Source organism: Astatotilapia calliptera, chromosome 10 (assembly GCF_964374335.1).
Source record: "Astatotilapia calliptera chromosome 10, fAstCal68.1, whole genome shotgun sequence".
Taxonomy (NCBI): Eukaryota; Metazoa; Chordata; class Actinopteri; order Cichliformes; family Cichlidae; genus Astatotilapia; species Astatotilapia calliptera.
Genome location: NC_137431.1, coordinates 14130014 through 14152353, shown reverse-complemented (window position 1 = coordinate 14152353; position 22340 = coordinate 14130014). Strand labels below are relative to the sequence as shown.

At 40.3% G+C, this 22340-nt stretch overlaps 2 protein-coding genes across 7 annotated transcripts in view; one reads left to right on the top strand and one right to left on the bottom strand.

Annotated features, from left to right (window-relative positions):
* Window positions 1–3964: 3964 nt before the first annotated feature.
* On the top strand, window positions 3965–15283 carry dpf2 (double PHD fingers 2). 6 transcript variants are annotated; one of them, XM_026181409.2, is made up of 13 exons: window positions 3966–4072; window positions 6332–6492; window positions 6955–7062; window positions 7762–7940; window positions 8037–8129; window positions 8213–8291; window positions 8755–8796; window positions 9964–9987; window positions 10528–10665; window positions 10783–10914; window positions 11001–11113; window positions 11206–11287; window positions 12730–15283. In XM_026181409.2, the coding sequence occupies exons 1-13, from the start codon at window positions 4041–4043 to the stop codon at window positions 12810–12812; spliced, it is 1266 nt and encodes a 421-aa protein (XP_026037194.1). In that variant the 5' UTR covers window positions 3966–4040; the 3' UTR covers window positions 12813–15283. The 6 variants fall into 6 exon arrangements, with proteins under 6 accessions (XP_080163632.1, XP_080163633.1, XP_080163634.1 ...); XM_080307506.1 differs by having other exon boundaries at window positions 3965–4072; window positions 11206–15283; XM_026181411.2 differs by lacking the exon at window positions 9964–9987.
* LOC113030209 (sodium/potassium/calcium exchanger 3) overlaps window positions 14949–22340 on the bottom strand; it is a 33708-nt gene continuing 26316 nt past the window's right edge. The window contains exon 17 of the mRNA XM_026181406.2: window positions 14949–21943. Within this exon, the coding sequence (XP_026037191.2) occupies window positions 21833–21943 (111 nt within the window). The 3' untranslated portion in view covers window positions 14949–21832. The remainder of the gene's footprint in view (window positions 21944–22340) is intronic.

The window sequence follows — 22340 nt, the reverse complement described above, 5'->3', positions numbered from 1 at the left end:
ATATGAGCCTGAGCCTTACTTGAACCCACTACAAATACACTAAACCCACTTTTTTTTTTTTTTTTTTTACTCACCAAACGATTGAGTTGTCAAGTTTTATAAAAAGATACGAAAGTTTGTTTAAAAAGTGACCTGTGGCAATGACCTCATGTATGTCAGTGGATTGATTTGGCACCAACCCCAGAAATAGAAGAATGCCCTCAACTCTCTTTGATCAGCCGTGCACTTGAATATGTGGCATGATTTCAACTAGATTTATACTTCCAAGTGTCCAATCTATGCCATCTACATGTGTTAATATACACATACATTGGACTTGATAATTGGAGAGCAAGTAATAATCAGTTGGCGGTGAAAATAAATCAAATGGCGACCTACTATGGATTATGTAAACAAATGATAGGTGTTAGGTTTGCTAGTCTCCTCACATATTGTACATTTCAAATGAAGATGGCATTTATAGTATATTGTGAATGTAGACACTACAACCTGACATTCTGCCTTCATATTAATTGGTTGGTGTAGTCAGTTACTTACCAAGCATGAATTAACTGCTTATAACAGCAAAGATTCAGCAACGGTTTAACAAACAAACATCTGACGGAGTCCCATAAAAGCAAACGAGCTGCAAGTAACTATTTGTGTTGCACTGATATTGAAAGTAGCTTATTAAAGCTGATTAGTGCTTGGATGGGTATACAGTTCCATAAAAGAGTGGTCAGTTCATAGGAATGCCGCAACAAGTCTGGGTTCAGTTAACAGCACGCGGTCCAGATTTATCAAACCTGCCTCGTCTCTTTAACTGTAAGAGTTTGCATTCCTGAGTGTATGGTGGAGCTCCCAGTTAGTTTCAGTCTGAACTACAATGTGGGATCCAGGTGAAAAAAGGTCATTGCATACATAAGCGAGCCAGTGGAGTTTGCAGACATTGTGCACAGTTTTGAATAAAGGAGTCCTTCCCCTTCCAGCGATAACCGCTCTGAACAGTTTCCATCAGATATTAGGCGATCCAAGTTCAAAGGTCACACAGTGTATTTTCTTATCAGCTCATTTGAATGTGAATGATTCAAACCAGTTTGGCCAAATTGGTCATGTGAAGCAAAAATATTTCTCATACTTGACATACTGTACACAAGCTCTCTCTCTTTCACACACTCACGTATTGATACTGCCCTGTATATTTAATGCAGAGTGACCCTGGCAAACCAGTCTTGTGGAAACGTCCTTAGCTGGCTGTGATTTGATGTTGCAAATGGCATCCTTTTAAAATAACATTGTGCTACTGGTGAGCTTTGACCAGAACATGAGAAGTATGTGTTATTGATGTCAAAGAGTTACGTTTTGATTCTAAGAGTATTTGTAACGATGGAGTACTTAATGAAGCAGAAAACCAACTTGTTAAGTATTACACATGATTGAAAACAGACTGGTGACAATTTGAGCTTCCTTTTTTAGAAGAAGGCAGGATCTTTGCTGTCTAGTGGGAGCTTGCATTTTTTCATCCAGTGGTCTGTCTCGCAGCCTGTCCACCTACCTTCATTTCTTTTGACGAATGTCTGTTCCTTCCTCTGTAATTCAGAGCTGTTAATACCACTACTATTATTAATTGCTATTATTATCATTATTGCTACTGTTGTTCCTATTACTACTACTGTTACTAATGCAACTTATTGCAAAAAGTATAACTGCTGTCCATTTTCAGGTACGTGTCTGTGATATCAGACCTTTCCACACGATGTCAGTGTGCTGTGGAGCATTTTCATTACAAATTGAAGATAATGTTTGTTGACTTGTGTATCTACATCTAATATTAGGAATAATAAAACATGGTTTAATCAAGAACGTGATGCTGTTGAATCTTTTATGTTAAGAAAAAAAAGATATTCTTTTCTGTTAGCGCCTGTGAGTTGAATGTTTGATTGTTTTGTCACAACACACTCTGACTAAACTCACTTATGCCTTTTTTTTTGTCTTTATTGAACATGTAGGATTATCATTCACAGTTCTGCATGCATGACGTCTTTATTTAGCAACTCACAGATCTTGCTTTAGCAGCAAAAACCTCCACCAGACATGTCGTGCAGCTGCTTTTCCTCATTGTATCAATTGACCATCTCCAACGCTTCTGGCTATAGACTGCTTCATAACAAGCTTTGGGGGATTGCAGTGTCTTATTCAGTGTTATTTCTTTCAGTAGACACATGAACATCAAGTTGTCTGCAGCTGTTTTGCTGTTACCTTTGAGTTAGAGACTTGAATTTCATTCTTTTATAGGAAATGAGTTTTAATGTGAATAGATGAACACAGAGGCCATCAGAAATATTTTGTATCCTTTTTTCCAACTTTCTGCAAATATAATGCTTCACTGAAGATGCACGGAGTCCTGTGAAAACCTTCTTTTTCAATGACTGCAGGTTGTTTAGACAGATTGTGCTTGTAGGCTGAGTTTAAGGAATAAAAATTGTATATTCATACAGTACTTCATCTGCTACACTTTAAGTATGTTATTCACATTAGAATCATGCGTTAAACTGACTGTGGGACTGTGGGAGGAAGCCAGAGTACCCAGAGGAACTCCACGTAGGCACAGAAAGATCATGCAAATTCCCCGACCAGGGTTTAAATAAGGAACCTTGTTGCTGTGTGGTGATGGTGCTAACCACTCAGCCACCCTAGGTGTGGCTTTGTTTCCTGTAGACAAAATTATTTGATATAGTTCTGGTACTGAGCCATGAGCATGTTAAAGTGATTTCACCAGTATAATTATGGCAAAAGCACAATTGCTATCTGGTCTTTTGTGACCTTTTGCTTCTATGAAATATGAAAACTGACCGTCACTTTTATCACACAGCCTCCCCCCACATAACTGCTTTGAATAAATGTTAATGTTGGAGTGAAAGCAGACTGTACTCTGCTCTTCCAGCAGATCTTAAACCTCGCTGCTACACATGTCACGCCATTCACCTCCAAGGCTAATTCTTATTTCTCAGAGTTTTTGGTCCATGTTGACATATCATCACACAGCTGCTGCAGATTTGTCAGCTGAACATACATGTTGTAAATCTCCTATTCCTCCACATCCCAAAGGCTCTCTTGGATTTACATCTGGTGGGTGTGGAAGCCTTGTGAGTACAGTTTGAGATGACTTGAGCTTCATGACGTGGTGTTTTATCCTGCTGCAAGCAGCCGATAGAAGACTAGTACACATAAAGGGATGGACATGGTCAGCAACAATACTCAAATAGGTTGTGGTGTTTAGATGATGCTCAGTTTGCAGTTGACACAATCATGTTTCATGTTGTTTAGGCCAAGTTCTGACCCTATCATCTAAATGAAAACAGAAATCAAGACTCATACGACATTGACAAGTTTGTGCAAATTGTTAACCTCAGTTTCCTGTTCTTAGAAAAAAAACCTGTGTGATTTTCTGCTGCTGCAGCCAATCTGCTTCAAGATTTGACACTCGGAGATGCTCTTCTGCATAGCTAGTTTGCAGTGAGTGGTTAATTGAGTTGCTGTTGCTATCCTGTCAGTCTGGCTAGTCACCTCTGACCACTCACCAGGATCTACAAGGCATTTTTGCCTAGAGAACTGCCACTCATTGAATATTTTCTCCTTTTTGGACCACTCCCAGTAAACCTAGTTGCCTGCCACATTCAGCATCACCTAAATCACTTTTCTTGCCCATTCTGATGTTCAGATTGAACTTCTGCTGGCTGTCTTGACCATTTCTAAATGCCTTAATGCATTGAGTTGCTGCCATGTGACTAGCTGTTTAGATATTTGAATGAAGGTGTACCTAATAAAGTGCCTGATGAGTGTATAAAGAACACTGAACTACATTTTGTGCACTGGAAGCTTTGTAAGTAATTTAAAACATTACTAACATGATTTGCAGCTTGGAATAATAAAACCCCTTGCAATGGCACGAGGCCAGCAGTAGGGGGCAATGTGTTTCACCTTACTCCACCATCTGCCTACAAGTCCTGACAGAGGGCACACATTACCCGGCAGCCACTTTCCCAGTGTATCGAAGCAAGATGGCAGCTGTTGTTGAGAATGTTGTCAAACTGTAAGTGTTGGACTTTTCTACTTACCTTACATGTGTGCAGGTGACACACACAGCCATCACATTGTAACGCCTGTACTATCGTACACCCGCTGTCGTTAGTTAGCTTAGCAGCATTCCAGCTGACTTAGTAAGGTTAGCCAGAGGCGTCGGAGCGTCGTGTCTGTTCACATCCTGGAATGGAAGTGTAAGTTAGCAGACACGCAGCTGACGTTTCTGAAACATGGATCACGAGTCAATGTAGACGAACTTGTGTTCATTTAATCCTTCGTGTATTTTTAGCGGTGTGGCGGCCACTTGTGTTTTTGTGACCAAACGGACGCTGTGGCGCTAACGTCAGTTGAGTATGGCAGCTAGGTGTCACGCTAACAAGCTAAAGAGAGTGTAATTGTGCCTAACGTCGTTAGCGAAGGCTGGAGTGGCTGGAGCGACTAGTTTAAAATGAATGAAAATCCCTCGCTGAAGATTTGAACTCGAGAGCCCGGAGCCATAGCCGGTGTTTCCGATTCACATAAAAGAACTGCTTATAAAGTTTAACGTTTCAAAGACCAGAACACTGTATTGTGCTCTAACGTGCTTCCATTTCCGTCGTCTTACATCGTGTAGCCGTACAGCCCGATTCGGGGTTAATGTCACACGCCAGCGTACACACGCGTACGTCGTACCTCTACCTGCGATAACTGTGGCAGCACAAACATATAAAACTTACCCGACACACATCAAAATATTTTAATTTGCTTCCAAACTTAATTTCCTTGTGAAATAATACTGACAAAGAATGAAAGATGATGTAATCTTGAAACCAAGTCTGTGCTGTCAAAAACATATAAATGAACTGTTGTTTACATGCTAGATGTGCTGGTTTGAATGAGCTGGTATCCTTTATGTATGCACTATGCTATAGTTACATTGACAGAAATATATTCACCTGATTTCTTTTTTTTTTATTTCTGTCCCCTCATCCAACCCAAAGAGCCTCCTCCATCAGAAGTTTATTCCTGGTGAAGGGAGATTTAGTTCCCTTTCCATTGGCTTTCTCTTCATAATATATGAAGCTCTTTACCGTATCATGTGAAGAGCCTTTGAGATAACACTGGTGAAATGGGGCTATATGAATATATATTTTTTTGCAACTCAATCACTGTTTAATTTTTTCCCTTTGCAAGAATAATGCACATCAATCAGCATCACTCTACACATAATAAAACCAGAGCCACTCTGCCGCTCTGAGTATTGCTTCATTTCTGTGGTGTGTCTTTCATAAATCCATTTTCTTCTGCTTATTCTTATCATGGTCACAATTAGGGCTGGACCCTATCCCAGCTACCATAGGGGGAGATGCAGGGCCAACACAGAAAGACAGAAAACCGCACTCACATTCGTACCCATGTAAAATTTTGACTCTCCAATTAACCCAAACCCCCTCGGTACGTGTCTCTGGGCTGTGGGATGAAGCGTTTTTACATAAATAATCAGACAACATATACGCCACTACAAGAATATGTCAGTACTAGCCAACCCATGTGTGTATCTGGTGTGCTCTCACGCATTTGTGACGGCTTCTTTCTAGTTAATTCACCCTGCCTGAAATGATTTCTCTGGAAAGAAAAGCAAGTGTTCATTTTTGGCTGGACCCCACAGAGCACAGACAGCTTTTTGCAATGTTATTATGGCCTTACAGCAAGTTAAATAATGAAGTCTTTAACTGGAGATTGAAATCTATGAAAAGCTTCTTTAAGGTTTAACACAATTACATGGTTTATTATCTCATCAGGACTGAACTGCTGCCCTCTGGGGGTTCCTGACAGCCTCGAGAGGTGCAGTTGTTGCATCACGAGGTTCTTTGTGCCACCCCCTTTTTTTTTCTTTGACACTTGATAGCTTGAGGGAATTGTAAGATGTCTTCCTGTCTCAGTTTGAGTAGCTTCAGCCCTCAGCTTCTTTAAAAGGGATTAAGCAAGCAGCACTCTAACAGTATATTTATGCTATAAATACTGAACACTTGGCTTTGCCTGTGCTTCTACCAAAGCTCGTTGTTGTTGTTGTTGATGCACCAACAAAAGAGCACCTGCTGTTGCACTAAACATTTAGTCTGAAGCACAAAGACACTGCTTAGTAGGAGGCAGCAGAGCAAAAAAACACAAGCAGTTTTAAAATAAACTGAGACCGCACTTGTTTTGGAGCGGCAACAGCTGCTGATTTCTGTCTTGGAACCATAATAGACCTAATGACCAGCATCTGCCTCTGGTTTTGTTTCATCAGGCTGGGAGAGCAGTACTACAGAGATGCCATGGAGCAGTGTCACAACTACAATGCCAGGCTGTGCGCCGAGAGGAGCGTTCGGATGCCGTTCCTCGACTCGCAGACCGGCGTGGCTCAGAGCAACTGTTATATCTGGATGGAGAAAAGACACAGGGGACCAGGTGAGACACCATACGTGAGCGTCGAACTGCTCACCTGCGCTAAAGGCGTTTAAAGTTGTAAGAGCTGGACAAAATGAGCAGCAGAGAAGTGATCCAGAGGAAGCTGCACAGATGCTGTGAAGCATTCGTTATTAAGATGAGTGATTAAGTGATTAAGATGAATCATCATTTCCGCTGTTTATCAGAATTTCTCGAAGGAGCTACAAATAACCTCAATGCCTTCAAAACAAAGGACTAAATACACCATGCATGCATGTTTAAAATCACAAACAGAGCTTGTGTACTTAATGCAACTCCCTGGCAGCCAGGTGGTGCCTGCTCGTGTTTAAATGCGAAAATAACCGATTCTGAAAAGGACAGTCTAAGAAAATTCAAACGGAGCCTGTGGATTTTTTTTTCCCCTGCCAGTGTGTCAGAACTGTTTGATAACTGTGAACGCCTTCCTGTTCTGCCTTCCCTCAGGCATGGCTCCAGGACAGCTGTACACTTACCCAGCCAGGAGGTGGAGAAAGAAACGAAGATCTCATCCTTCAGAAGACCCCCGGCTTATCTTCCCTCCGGTTAAATCAGGTAGCACAGTAGCTCTGAGCAGCTTAGCTTATTCTCCTATTTTAGTGTGTCAGCATTTAAGGTGGATATCAAAGACTTTGCGGGGATGAACATGTGGTGCTATCTTGTAACAGATATCCATCAATAATTAAATCCAACTTGAATTGTACCTGTGCTTACAGTTGTATGTATCAGTGTTGGTGTTGTTCCTGCTGACTAAGCAGGAGAAAACATGATATGTCGACTAGTTTAAAAGTCAGAAAAGACTCAAAATTGATGCTAATCACGGGGCAAACAAGTATTTGAATGTCGTTGACATGTGTGGCTCTTTGTGCCACGCATAACATAGCTTACACCTTATATCTGATTGGTTTGCTGAGTGCGGCTGACATTAGCAGTGCTAGCACCAGCAGTTTTCTGTCCTTGTGGTTTAACATCCTCATGCTTGTGCAGAATGTGGTCACACGCTGTTCAGAGGGCTGGTTTTGAGGCAGTTTACTCTGACATTGCGTACACACAACGGCTCCTTTTCTAGATCAGTGCAGAAACTTGTTTCATGCTGATAGCTCACCGTATCATCTTGTTTGCCACTACACAGAGCTGCAAAATAGGCTGGTTTTACCTCACTAGAATATCCCTAATTATTTTAACCAACTAAAATGTCTGGCACCAACATTTTCAGGTATATTATATTGTGTTTTGCCTTTCCTGATTTCATAGAGCTAGATTTAGGACTGAAGAAGGATGCTCTGTTGTCATCGGATGGCAGCAGCCTGGAGGCCCTGCTGAAGGGGGACTCCTTGGACAAAAGGACATCCGCAGACCTCCGAGGATCTGAGGAGGATTCCAACATGAGTGATTACACCGGAGGCCTGAACCCTGCCGCCCGGATCAGAAAGGTTCTTGTTTTGAGATTTGAAGTAAAGCTGCTATAGATGGAAAAGTGAAATATAATACACCCCATTGTCATGCCTTCCTCATCCCTGTCAACACAGAGAATCATCGAGCCTGACGACTTCCTGGACGACCTTGACGATGAAGACTATGAAGAAGACACGCCTAAAAGAAGAGGCAAAGGGAAAGGGAAGGTAAATAACGGCTGTCGATCGATGCGGTTTCTCGATCCCAAGCATGCGTTTAAGGGCCCGTCTGAGTCTAATAATGTGCGCAGGGCCGAGGAGTGGGCAGCAGCAGGAAGAAGCTGGACACGGCAGCACTGGAGGACCGAGACAAGCCGTACGCCTGTGACAGTGAGTCCTGTTGGCTGAGAGTAGAGCATGTGAATACAGCTCCGAGTAGAAGGTCACCGCAGGTGTTCATAGCTGTAATGTTTATATTAGCTCGAGTCCTCATTAACTATCACATTTTAATTCACCCTCTTCTTTTTCTTTTCATGTGTTCCATCTTTTCTCTGTTCTTCGTTAGACTTCTTATATCTGATATTTACAAAGCTAGTCGATCTGTATTTTTGCCACTATGATGTCATACTTTAATTTACAGGTATTTCCATGTGCAGGGAGAGAAAAAAAGTCTTCCTCTTCTTTGGTGTTGTCAAACTGCTTGATGTGTTTTGTTTTTTCCTCTTTTGTGAAGCCTTTTCACTTTGAGCTGCAGTGCTCAGTAGGTCATTGCCGACTGACTTGACTGATCCTCTGTCGGTCTGAGTCTCTGTCTGTGCTTTCTCTTCTCCTTCTCTTCTCTTCTCTCTTTCAGACACTCTCAAACAAAAGCATATTTCAAAACCTTCTGAAAGAGGTATACTTCTCTTCATTCCTTTTCACTCCAGTCTGCCGTGTCTTTTGTCTTTGCTGCCTGTTTTTATTTTCTGTCTGTTACCAAGTAGATTTGCTCTTTGTGTAGTTCAGTTCATAAATTAAATGTTCTGTTACACACATCGTCCTGAATTGTAATTAACTACATTTGGAGAGCGTAAATGCCCTGTTATTATATGCTTTACCTAAAGTGTAGTTTGTAATCATGTAATCAGCCACATATACGAGTCATCTCAGCTTACAGAAGATTAGCAGTGGCCTTTAAAAGTTACTTTTTCCACCCAATCTGGCCTTGAACCTCCTACAGATTTTGATAAGCTGGAAGCTAGATCCTGCTGCTGATGTTTTCTTCCCCTTTTGTGAGTGCGTGTGCTGTTTTTTCCCCCCTGTGTTATGTTAATTTTGACTGCATTTCTCCTCTTCACCACCTCTGCATCCTGTAAAATCTCATTCCATGTTCCATGTGTTCGCTTGATTTTTGAGTCACTTTAATGTCTGCTTGACTTTATGGGGAGTATTTTGTTTTCTCCCTCCCCCACCAACCCCACCCACACAAAAAATAGTTTCTGTTTGGTTGTTAGCCTCTTGGTTAGATGCTTCCCGAAAGTCGAAGACCTAGGATTGCTGGACTTTTGAGGAAATGAAAATTAGAGAAAGTGTGGAAGTGAAAGAAGAAGTACTGTGTTTGACTGCTATGACAAACATCACACCCTCCCTGTGACAACGGCTTCACACAGTGGCATCTTTGTTCTCCTTTAAGTCAGTAAATCCTCCTTGCACAATCCCACTGGCTTTCTCAACTGTTAAAAGAATACCAGTTCAAATCAGAAACATGATGTTTTGCAAAATGGTGACATGCGTTTCTTAGTTTTGTTTCAGTGCAGTGAGGTCTCGAGTCAAAACACTGTCAATGCTTCTAAGACCCTTAAACTGAAGAAGCTAAAGCCAAGATCAGAGCAGTTCCAGCATATTAGCTGCAGCAGGAGTGGTCGAGATGCTGTCTTATTATTGTGTTTACTGTAGATTTCGAGCAAAGAGGAAGCTTGTCTCAAGTAAACAAATAAATACATAAATAAAGCATGTTGTTCATCTTTCCTATTATTTCACCGCCAGTTTATCATGTCATTGTGCCAATTTTGATACTCAACAGAAAGCAGGAGACATCAGGAACCTGGTGGGTTCTTAACTGATTTCTCTTCTCCCTCCCCGATCATCACTTTACCACATGAGAAGTTGTTGACATGTATTGAGAGAAACCACCATACGAGAGTCGTAGCTTTCTGTCTCGCTGTGTCACTAGTCTATGTTGTGTCTAATTTTTTCCTTTATTCACATAGTCAAAGGCATTGTGTCAGTTAAAAAAAATAGAAATACTAATAGTTGTATCAATAATTGCAAAGTAACTGTTTTTCAGTTACAGCAGTTAAATATGTGCATGATATGAGGCTACATTGTAAGTAGGACACTGCTGCAAGAGTCCTTTGATCATCTTAAGATACTTTTAAAGATGCTAATTATGATAATGTGAACAGTAGGAAGGGTTTCACCATCCTCATCAGCTTTAAGATGTCCCATGATAGCACTGTAAAGAATAGTCCTTTTCTCCATGAGTCACCTTCACCTTCCTCCACTGACGTGGTAGAAACACCTGATTTGACTGGTCTGTTCTTTGTTTTCATATCATACATGTCGTATTTTGTGGTTTTGGTGGCAGTCTGTGGGAAGCGCTACAAGAACCGTCCTGGCCTGAGCTACCACTACACCCACTCCCACCTGGCCGAGGAGGAGGGTGAGGAGAAAGACGACATGGAAATGAACGAGCCCGCCCTGTCGCTGCCCGAGGAGCCAAAAAGTAAGCGACAGCGGCGCAATGTCGATTCGGAGGAGTCGTCAGTTGATTATCTGAGGTCACAGCGTCGGTGTAACTGATCACTGATATTGGCCTGCATGTTTTCATCTTCCCACGCAGCTCCAAAGAAAGGTCCAGATGGGCTCGCGTTGCCTAATAATTACTGTGATTTCTGTCTGGGAGACTCCAAAACTAATCACAAGACCGGCCAATCAGAGGAGCTGGTGTCCTGCTCTGACTGTGGACGTTCAGGTAAATAAGAGTAGCGATATGAGAAAAGCCACGCAGCAAGTATTCTTGGAAAGATGTAACGTGTTTAAACCCTTTTCTCGACGCAGGCCACCCCTCCTGCCTGCAGTTCACTCCTGTAATGATGGCCGCCGTCAAGACGTACCGCTGGCAGTGCATAGAGTGCAAATGCTGCAACATGTGCGGCACATCGGAGAATGATGTGAGTCGTCTTTAGAGATTGTTTGCTTGTCTCTGGGTTAAAGTGAGATCTAGGTTGTTCGTGCAGAGAACTGGAGTGTTTTTGTTTTCCAGGATCAGCTTCTGTTCTGCGATGACTGTGATAGAGGCTATCACATGTACTGTCTCAACCCCCCCATGTCTGAACCTCCAGAGGGTAAGTCCACCCTTTTTTTTTTTTTTTTTTTTTACTACTTCCTAGAAAAGAATGAATCTGAAGCCCTTTTCACAGATGACCTGCAGCTGCATTTTCTAGACGTCACGCAAAGGTGGTGAATGTGAGATTACAAATGTCTGAGGCATTTATTCTGGACAGGAGCTCGTCTTTAACCTGTCAGCGGCGTTGTGCAAAATGACTCCGTGATGTCGGATTGTGTGAATAGAAGAGTGCATTTACCACACAGGGTATTTCCAGTAATGCGAACGTGGATTATTTCCTGCTGTGTGCTAAATGTAGACGGGACTGCTGTGGAAAATGTCACATCCTGATTCTCTCATTATCACACATGTCCAAAGTTCATGTGTGAATCTTACTGAAATGTAGAAGCCCAGTTCAATAATAGTTGACTGCTTCAGTTTCAGTTAAGTATACAGTTCATGTGATTTGAAAATCATTGCTTTCTATTTTTATTTACAATTTAGAATGTGTGTGTGTGTGTGTGTGTGTGTGTGTGTGTGTGTGTGTACAAGAACGAGCAGCACTCAGAGCATAAACCTCCGCCAAGGCAGCTCACTCTCTGGGCATTGTTTACTTTAGGGTAACATGACAGATGTTTACTTTGATTACACAAACATTATGTAGGAGTAGGTAATGGATAATTGGTATTGATTTTTAAATAACTGAACATGGCAAAAATCCAACAAAGTTGATTTTTTTTTTTTTAAGGTTGAGCAAAAGGACATAAAATATCTGCAATCGCAGTCACGCACATAGAGAGCCAAGTTTACACAACCTGGACAAAAGCCTTCGGACAAAGCTGTAATAAATCTGCTTTTATATCAAGTTTTTGTCTCAGCAGCTTCTGAAAAGCTAGCTGTTGTGTCTCTGTGAGCTTTTCTTCATTGTTATTAAACAAAGAAAACAGCAAGTCTTTTGTAATTAAGGTACTATTTAATTTAAAAACAATACATTTTATTATTTTATTCAGTGCCAAAACATTTTAGAGAATCAGCGGTGCATGCTCTCTCATTAATCATGTAGAACAGCGGTCCCCAACCCCCGGGCCGGTCCACAGGTCGTTTGGTACCGGGCTGCGAGAGTTGAGGCTCGGGTTTGATATTTATGATTTTCAGGGTTTTTAAGGTTTTTTTTTTTAAAAAATTTATCATTTTTATCATTAAGTTTCCCTGGGTCTTTTCACGTGTTATCAATAAATCTTCTTCTTTTTTTTCTTTTTTTTGGTATCGGTACTGGTTTTATTTTGTTGCATTTATCTGCGACACCTTAAAGGTCAGTGCGTGAAAATATTGTCGGACATAAACCGGTCCGTGGCACAAAAAAGGTTGGGGACCACTGATCTAGGGGCCTCTACTGTTCTCCTGTTTAAATGCAGTTTAACATCAGATTTTACTGCCTCTCTCTGTTATTTGGGTACTCAGGAAGCTGGAGCTGTCATCTATGTCTGGACCTTTTGAAAGACAAGGCATCTATATACCAAAACCAGAACGCCCCATCGTCGTGATGGCCGCTCTGGCCCGCACTCATCACCCAGCCGTCCTGCAGCAGCGTCGTTTACCCTTCAAGATAAGATGACAGACTTCCCCGACAAGCTGACCTCAGAGAGAGGGTGTGTTCTGGACATGGATAAAGGGAAGGATTGGGAGGTATACCTTCACCAGACTGGCTTCAGTTACCATCAGATACGACTGTTACACAGTTCCAACCTCAGATTCAGTCCCACAGATTTTTATTTTCACCACCTTGCCACATAAGCAATTTCAGCACCAATCATGTTCGCAGATAGAAGCATAAATAGCCAAATAATCCCTTCATGTTCAGCTTTTTTAATTTTTTTTAATTTTGTTGTTTTGTTTTTTTTACACATGCAAAGTTGCTAAAACCTTGTCAGTGTACTGATTTTATGATTAGAGCATAAATAGAGCTCATTGATATCAAATAGCATGCCAATGCTCACTCATAGTGTAAAAAAAAAGACATTTTATAATATTTATATATTTCTATAGTATAAATATATATATATATATATATATTAGTGTTGCGTGTGCACAAATTGGAGCCAGAATGGTTATGATATGTTTTAGAGCCCATTTCATCCAGCACCAGGTGTTGTTTTATTGAACTGTATTTGGCTGGTCATTCGATAGAGTCAAAGGGATTTGCTGAGACTGTAAATAATTTTTCCATGTCATCCGCTGCCTGCGGCCACATAAAGGTACGCAGAGAAACTGCTCGTCGAAGGTGGCTCCAAAGGCTGAAGGACTTTAGTTAGTTAGACTGAAGTCCAATGATGGACTCGTGTTTGTGCTGCACTCAGAGCTGCTGAAAGACCTACTAATGTGCTAGTTTCATTTGGCATTGGGGCCTTTTTTGACACAACTTGTCGGCTCTTCTCCAAAGCAAACTTGATATTGAATCTCTCACCGGGCCACACATCTGGCCTGTGTTAGACAGATGTGATAAAGTCGAGTCGAATACAAATCCCGCTAGCATTATCAGCCCCATTAAAGGGATAATCGCTGTGTTCTAGCAGTTTGCTGATGATGCACCATATCCATCGTTCTGTTGTTGTGACACCACTAGATTTCTTCTTTTTTTTTTCCTTTTTCTTCTTTAACCTAAGGACAATGTGACCTCGATTATGGTCACTTGCTGACAATGTAAAAGCAATAGAAGAGCCCTTTTAAGGAGGCAGGGATGACAGGGACTCATGGCTGAGTCTGTTTAGGCTCTGTTGCGAGATAATGTGCGATACTGTAAATGTTCTTTATCAGAAAATGCTATTACAGATAGTGGACTGTGGCAAGAATTATGGATGGCTCCATACTGTAGAAAAGAGATTATAATATGTATATGTATAATGTGGGGAGATGGCTCTTTCTGTCACTGCTTTCATAGTTTGATTATGCAATGGTTTCCTTCTGTGTCAAGGTGAGAGGAAGTCTGGCTGAACTGCTAAAAGCAGTAACTTTACCTCACACAGAAACAGTATTTAAAGGGTTTAAACATGCTGTAGATAGATGGCACAAAGACTGAGGGATAAATAGTCATGACAGCTGCAGCATCTGCTTCAATAACTGCATAATCTTACAGTTAAACAAGTGCATGTTCAGTAATTGTCAGCACTCGTCTTCTCCGTAGTTGTCTCAGTTAGGCCGGCAAAGGTGTTGGGAAGTGGTGTAATATAAATTAACCATGCTGTCATGTTTCAATAGCCAACTAACAATTACTAAAGCATTACACAAGTATAACTTGGTTTATTTTCTCATCATGTTTTAAACTTACTGTTTTATCTAGAGAGATGGTGGCTACTAGGATATTTTGCTGGTCGTTTTTTTTTTTTTGTTGTTTTCTTTTTGTTTGTTTTTGTATTCATCAGTGATGTTTGCATATCTGATGCGTGGGACATTTCGGGACTCAAGCGGAAGTTGCTTTCTAGTTAATCCTGTGATCCAGGTCTGAACTGAGCTGCTCTCCTCCAAAGCTGCACAACAAGAAGCAAAGTCCATAATGTGATTAAGAGGATAATGGCGTTCAGCGGTTAAGCAGCCAACATCCAAACTAAACTGACATAAACAAGAAGCACGTGCTCGGCTTTTGTTGTCACAGTCGGCTCTTGTGTCATTTTAGTATCAGACTCGGGTTTTCTTGCTTCCAGCTTTGGGTGAGACGCGTTCAACTATAGTAATAACATATTTAACCCTTTCATGTATGCTGCCAGCGCTGGCTTTGTACCCATCTTTATTCCTGTGTTGCATGGTGTCCACATGTGTGGGCAGTGAGATTTTATTTTTTAAAAAAAGAGGAAAATATTTTAGCACAATTCCCATAATTTGTGCATGAAAGGGTTAAATCGAGGTCATAGGTTTACATAGTTGGGGAATTCTCATGGGGTGGATTTTGATTTGGATTGTGATGGAATGTTTTATTGTATGAAAATTTATCTTCAGGAAAATAAAAATACTAAGCACCATAGTCTGCTGTTATTTCTTCTCCTCTTACATCGTGACATTCACTGTGACGGATGGGGAAAAAGTAATAGAAGCTGGGAGAGTTGAAAAGGACATTAGTGTTTATTTCAGCTTAAACATTTCTCCAGAATTCACCTTCAGTTTAGTTCTCAGTTAAATAAGTGGCCAAAAAGTTTGGCCGTTGCCCAGTTTCCTTTCTGGTTTCCTCCATTAGACGCTGGTCACCACACTAAACCTTTTCCCTTCTAGACGTCCAGTGGGACTGACCACGTAAAGTGGCACCTTCATCATTTTGCAAATCACTTAAAAGAAATCTTCTTAAAAGAAATGTTAAGAAAATCAGTTGTTATTGCACTTTTTTTTTTATTGCACTCAAGATACAAGAACAGTCTTCTATGATCCAATACAATTTCTATAGCAGTAAATTTGTAGCCTAAAATATCTTCTATTTCCAACATCACAGCAGAATAACCAGAACATTGTTTTTAATTTTTTTTTATTTTGCTTTTTTGTGGTGAAACCACAACAAGTACTGCAGCAAGTCGAGCTGTTCTGACGCTGCTTATTATGAGGTGTGTATCAGGAGCTTACAGCGGAGTGAAAAAAGACTCTGGTGTCACACACTGCTTTAAGTAAACTGCTGGCAAAACAACACATTTTGATGGATGAAGGATGGAGATGATAGGAAAAAGTTGAATGCAATCATTACCTGATATTCTGTGCTCATATTGGCAATCAAACTTTAAGTATAGTGATACTCAGACTGTGGGGTTGGCCACTTTATGAGGCAAATTTTCACCCAACATTTTATCTCTGTTTGCCTGTAGTGGCTCTAAGATGAAGGCTTACCTATACCTTTTTCTATCTTAATAATAATAATAATAATGGATTAAGATATTGAGTTTGGAAAACATTACAAACAACAAATCATTGCCCTTATAAATATCACCTGTTTCTGAGTTTTAGTTACATATTTGTCCCTCCTGTGTGAAAAGAACAAAGATCTTCATCATGGCTCTTCACACACTAACTTTAAAAGTTTGAACTGCACAAAAATTCTAACGTTAATGTCGGCCAGTGACGTATTATTTACTGATATGCCAACAAAAGTGAACAACGCCAGTGTTGGCCAATGAATATGCAATAGCAGCTTAATATGTCAGCAATTATTATGATGATTCATTTCTATTTTTAAAAAAAAACAACACAAAGTTTCAGCATTGAGTAAACGTTTCCCTTTCATTGTGAGTGCTGCACAAAAACAGACCTCTGAACCTCGACTGCACTCCACCATCTTTGGAACCTGCTCATTAATTTGACAAAATATCAAAGCAAATCGATCTAAAACTGGACTTTGATAACATGCAAGACTGTTGCTGTGATCTGAAATATACAGTTAAGCCCATAAACATTTGGATAATTGACACTTTTTGTAATTTCACCTCTGATGTAAAATCCACTGTGGTGCTGTGAAAACGGTCTAGATGTGATTAAAACGCAGATTTTAGGCTTTGATTCAACAGGGTTTTCAACAGTTGTGTTTATAAATATTAAAAGGATTTGGACAGCAACATTTTAAATAGAAAGTTTGTTTTTAATACTTGGATGAAAACCCTTTGCAATCAATGGCTGGCTGAAGTCTACAGACGTGGTCGCGTACAGAGGCATAATTACAAAAACAATGTCATCATCCAAAATCATGCACACCTAACTAGTTAAAAGTCAAAGTAAAAAGTCTAATAGTCAATTAAAGTTAATTAAAGATAAGCTTCATTTGCCTCCACTGCAGACAACCAACTAAACAACTTGGCAGAGATAAAAGAAATTCACTGTTTTCTGCTCACAAATTTCAAAATTCTCACTGAATTTAAACCTGTAAATAGGAGCGTCGTCTTCTTTGCTCTCTTACGTGAAGTCCAGCCGTGTCAGTGAATCAGCCACGAAACAAAAGATTACCACCTTAGAAAGGTCACTGAACGCACCGGCAGAGCGCGCATTCGTTTCCATTACAATAACTCATAATTAACTTTACATCATGTATTTAAAAAATATATTTAAAAACACCACAAAACTAGTCTCTGTAGGACATTCATTATTGTAAAACTATGTAAATTATTTAACATTTAAAAACAGTAAAAAGTATTGTCCAATAGACAAAGATAATAATTGTACAGCCATTTGAAGGAAGAAAAAAAATCACCTGGATCCCTTTGCTGGAACATTTAAGATTTGAATTCACACAACAAGCTGAAAGAGGACAGTTTGTCCATCAGAAACCAACAATTACACTGTGTATCTGAGTATATATTGTTTAACACAAAGCGATTTTTGACACAATAAATACACAGCAGACGCGTCTCTGCGTGTGCGCGCTGTTTTGTGTCTATCCTGATCGGCTGCTTTGCTGCACAATGTTCCACCAAAGTGACACGATCGCATAAAACGTACAAGAAATACAAACATCGATAGTCGTACCTAAACGTGACGTTTCACTAGTAACCTGCACATAAAGTCATTAAAATCTGTGACACTGATATTTTTATATATATTAGATTTCATAGTAATAAGACCTCAAAACGAAAAAAAAACCCCCAAAACAAAACGTAGTACTACTGCTACTCTTTTTACTTACAGTAAGCTGCAGCAACACGTGCTTAGAATCAGGCAAAATTTTCAAAATATTGTGAAACTGTGCATTTCATTTCGGCTGTACTAAAAACAGTCTGACGCATGTATGGTTTCCTGTGGTGCAGGACTAAAAAGTACCCACTTTCTCGTCTGACGTGCTCTGCTGTAACTCAGTGCCAGCTGCTACATTTGAATGCATGTAAATATTTTCACACAAACGTCAGCTACATTCAGAAAATACGAGGCTATTCGAAAATCTCTATTCGTAATCTCTTCGCAGCACGGACAAAATGACTTGAAATGACCAGCTTAAATTGTGCCAATATGATGCGAAACTCCTGTGATGTGATTGAAAAGTTATTTCTTGTTGGTAAGATTCAAAACTGCAGTGGTTTCCCTCTTTTTTATTTGCCTGCTTATGTTTGGACGCCTTCTCTACTTTTAACATTAGGCCTAAAAATTGCCTTTTTTGATAAAGCATATAGGATCACATGACCCTGAAGCCTCCCTTAGTTATGATTCAATACACCTAGACTGCTGGGGGGGCTTCCCATGATGCACCGAGTCTTTAATCCCGACTCACCTTTTTTCATTCTCTATGTGCTTTCACACCACTCGGCATTTAATCAGTAGTTATTAATCTCTGCATCTCTTCCAGGGTGACTTTATTGTTCTGTGTCCCTCCCCCTTACCCCCTCACTGGTCAGATGGCCGCCCCTCCCTGAACCAGGTTCTGCTGGAAGTTCCTCCCTAATAAAAGGGAGTTTTTCCTTCCCACTATCGCCATGGCCTTGCTCATATGAGGGGGGTCACCTGATTATTGAGGTTTTCTCCCTATTATTGTGGGGAAAGAAACATATCTTATTCCGTATGATAAAGACATTTTTCTGTACTGTATGCAGAGTAGGATTTTTACTGTTGATGCATTATTTTTGCCCTCCATCCAAGCTGTGTAAACCTTTCTCAGCCGCTTTGATTTTTGTAGTCAGAAATAAAATAAAAATACTGAATTCCTGCGTGAAAATATGTGGATTCAGTATCAGACACAGGTCAGTAAAACGAACCCTCCCAGAAACCATTTGTCCTTGTTGCAATGGTGAAGTCAGCTAGGTAGTGATGTTGTCATGCATTAGCTTGGCTGAATTACCACTGAAAATCTAAATAAATGAAAAGGGTAGAACATGTAAATTTGCTGTATTACTATTGCTCTAAAATGAATGGAGAACAGTGCGATCTGAAATCTATCCAGTAGAAATGGGAAAGATTTGCAGATTTTTCTGCTCTTAGGGTTGCTAACATGTATCGCCAAATAAATCTTGGTTGGTGCTGGACTGGATCAGCTGGGGGGAGGTGATTGGTTGTTGGCCCTTTCAATGTGCCTGCAGGAGTCTCATTAAGAGTAGAGTTTTTGAAGAGATGCCCTCAGAGTGCGCCAACCAAAACTCCAGATCAATGGCAGTTTGTCAGCATTTCCACATTGACAAGTTGCACTTATACACCTCTATATTTCAGAGAAAAGTATTTACGTGTTTTCTGCGTTTTCTTGACCGATTTAGTTCTGAGTTTATTTTCAGACTAAATACAGACATAAAAAACTGTACTAAGAGCTTAAGAGATTAATACTTTGCTATAAGTTATATTGGAGTTTATGGTTGTTTTTTTTAAAATTTTATTTCAAATTAGAGATGAACGGATATTTCATGACTCCGAGTCCTGGACTATAATCCAGGATTAAGGGCTTGAGTTTTTAGTTTTACAACGATAACTATCTTTGTAAAAGATAGTTACAAAGTTACACTTTGTAAAGAAGTTACACTTCTTAGCAGGAGTAACTTGTACAAATCTAAACCTTTTCATTGTTCTATAATTATTAATATAGCTATAGCTAACTTTTGTACTTAGTCCTTATGTAAAATTAGCAAGTCAGCAAAGCCTACTAACTGGACTGAATTATTTTCATACACTGCTTGAGAAAATAAAATGAGTGAACACTTAATCGCCCCAGTATGACACAGAGTCATAAACATAAACCACCGTGAATCTGCATTGGTGCAAATGAAAGTGACAAGTGCAGTGGAGATGAATGGCTACCCCCCATGACGGCTTTTTTAGATTTGCTTTTTCTAGTTTTTTCTAGTTTCGCTTTTCTGCTAGACTCCTTGTTAGTAGTGTTAGCATGTGATGGTACCTGAAGCCCATTCAGGCTATACATGGGGCTGGTCTGTGAGAACAGGTCCCACTAAAGGAGACCAGGGCCACCTGTTTCAGACAGCTTGGTCAGAAACATGCAAGAGTAACCCATTGGAGGTCATTTGCAGCGCTCTAGAAGTACTCTTCTTCCTCATTGTATACAGGAGAAGACAGCAGTCTTGCAGCAGGATTGATGAGTTTTGTAGTGCTCTCTCTCTCATGTAACAGCCTACTTCCTTCCTTACAAAAGCATCAAACGATGTGTCATCCTGCTGAAGCTGGACAACCCGTAAACCTTGAGTGCAACTGCAACTACTGTGACAAGGAAGTTGGCAAAAGGCGAATCCAGATAAAAAATCAGTCAGGAGAGAGAGCTGCTCTTTGGGGGTCATCATCTTGTTGTCACTTTCATTTGCACCAAAGCAGGTGAAATGTATTCGCAGTGATTCCTAACTGGACAGAGCAACAGACCAGAAGTTTAAATGACTTTGTGTTACACTGAGATGAGCCAGTGTTGTTCTCAGACATGTAACAATGACTAGTTTGCAACTGAAGGACTTAAACTGTCTTAAACCCCAGAGGAACTTTCTTTTAGGCAACCAGCACCTTAAAGTAACGCAGAGTAATAGTAGACTCTTTCTACCTTCATGATCGAGCAGTGATTGAGTATCTTGCATTTAGCTATAAATGGCTTACACTCATGTAGCATTTTGTGTTTTAATGAGCAAGGTTGTCTTTCTGTCACACGTACACTTCTTTAAATCTGACCTTATCTGATTTGATTGTTTTTTTTCTTTTAATATTCTTTTAATATTACAGTTTTGTAAATCATGTGGCAACAGTGTCAATACTCTTGTCCATGTTTACGACTGGTCATCTGCAAACACAGTCCCTCTCACATGAACTCAGTCATTGCTAATTTAAAAAAAAACAAACCCTGGGTTGACTTTTCTGAGTTAACCTTGTCAGATTTATTGGGTTTTCTGATGTTAGGATAACTGAAGCCAGATAAGAAAACATCCCTTTTAAGGTGGACTTGCTTCAGAACCCAGGCCTTTGGTGCACCTCATCTCCAAACCAATTTAAAATGTTTTTTAAAGCAATTTAGCAAATTAGTCCACAGCTGACAAATTTAGCTGCTGCCACGTGACCTAATCATGAGCTTCATCCATCACCTGAAAGCAGAACAGCCAATCATCAGTCTAGCACCGACCATAAAGCTTTTATAATTGCACGTTAGCAGGAAAGGAAAGCAGAGTGGCTGCTGTAATACTTACACAGAAAAACAAAAATTCAGCTCAGTTCTCTGTACAATTATCATCAAAATATTGGCCATTAAATAACCACACCACTGTGCAACAACAGCACTTCAACATCTTTTAAGTTACATAACTTGTTTGTGTTTTTTTAAATATCACTAAAGGCCCAACAGATCTGCTGCCTCCATCTGCCACATTCCTACATTTTCTGCTAGATCACCCAATTTAATACCGAAAGACTGCTTTTAAACACTCCACTGTACAAGAAGGACAAAAAAAAAAAGCTAAAACGTTTTGTGTAGTTGCATGTGTATCACCCTAACAAGTCCCACTGAGTTGCAGAGGAATTAATAAGAGGAATACATCAATGCCGTCACTTTTTTTCACTTTTTTTGGCTTCAGGAAGGAGGACGTGTGGTAGAAAGGTAGATACTCAGCATGGCGTCTGAGTTGGGTTGGCCTTTGACCTGTAAGCCTCACATCTGCCCAAAGAGGATAGAGCAGAGCAGGAAGATGGCATAGAGAAACATGAGACCCAGACCCAGCCGACGGTCCAGTCTCCAGTGGTTCAGATGAACACTCAGCACCTGCAAGCAGATGCGGAGCATGCAGACATGCTGATCAGGGACAGAATTGCCAAGGGTCCATTTATTTTAAATAAAATTGTCTTTAATGTATCTACCTTTTTAGTTTAGTTTTCGTTTAGTAAAAAATACATAACTGGATAGCTTTCTATTTATATACGTTTCAACCCCAAGGGGGCAGTGCAACATGTTGCAAGCTTTGCTCTCCACCACATCCCGAGGGAAACATCTGGTTCATTAGCTGCAAGCTGCTCCACATGTTTGCCAACTTTGTTAGTGTGGCAACTGGTGCCGAGCACCCAATGCACAGCTGATTTAATAGTTATTTTGTAGCCTAACAAACACACACTGGTGAGTGTATATTAAGTTTGCAGCAATGTTGCAAACCAAAACACTCAAA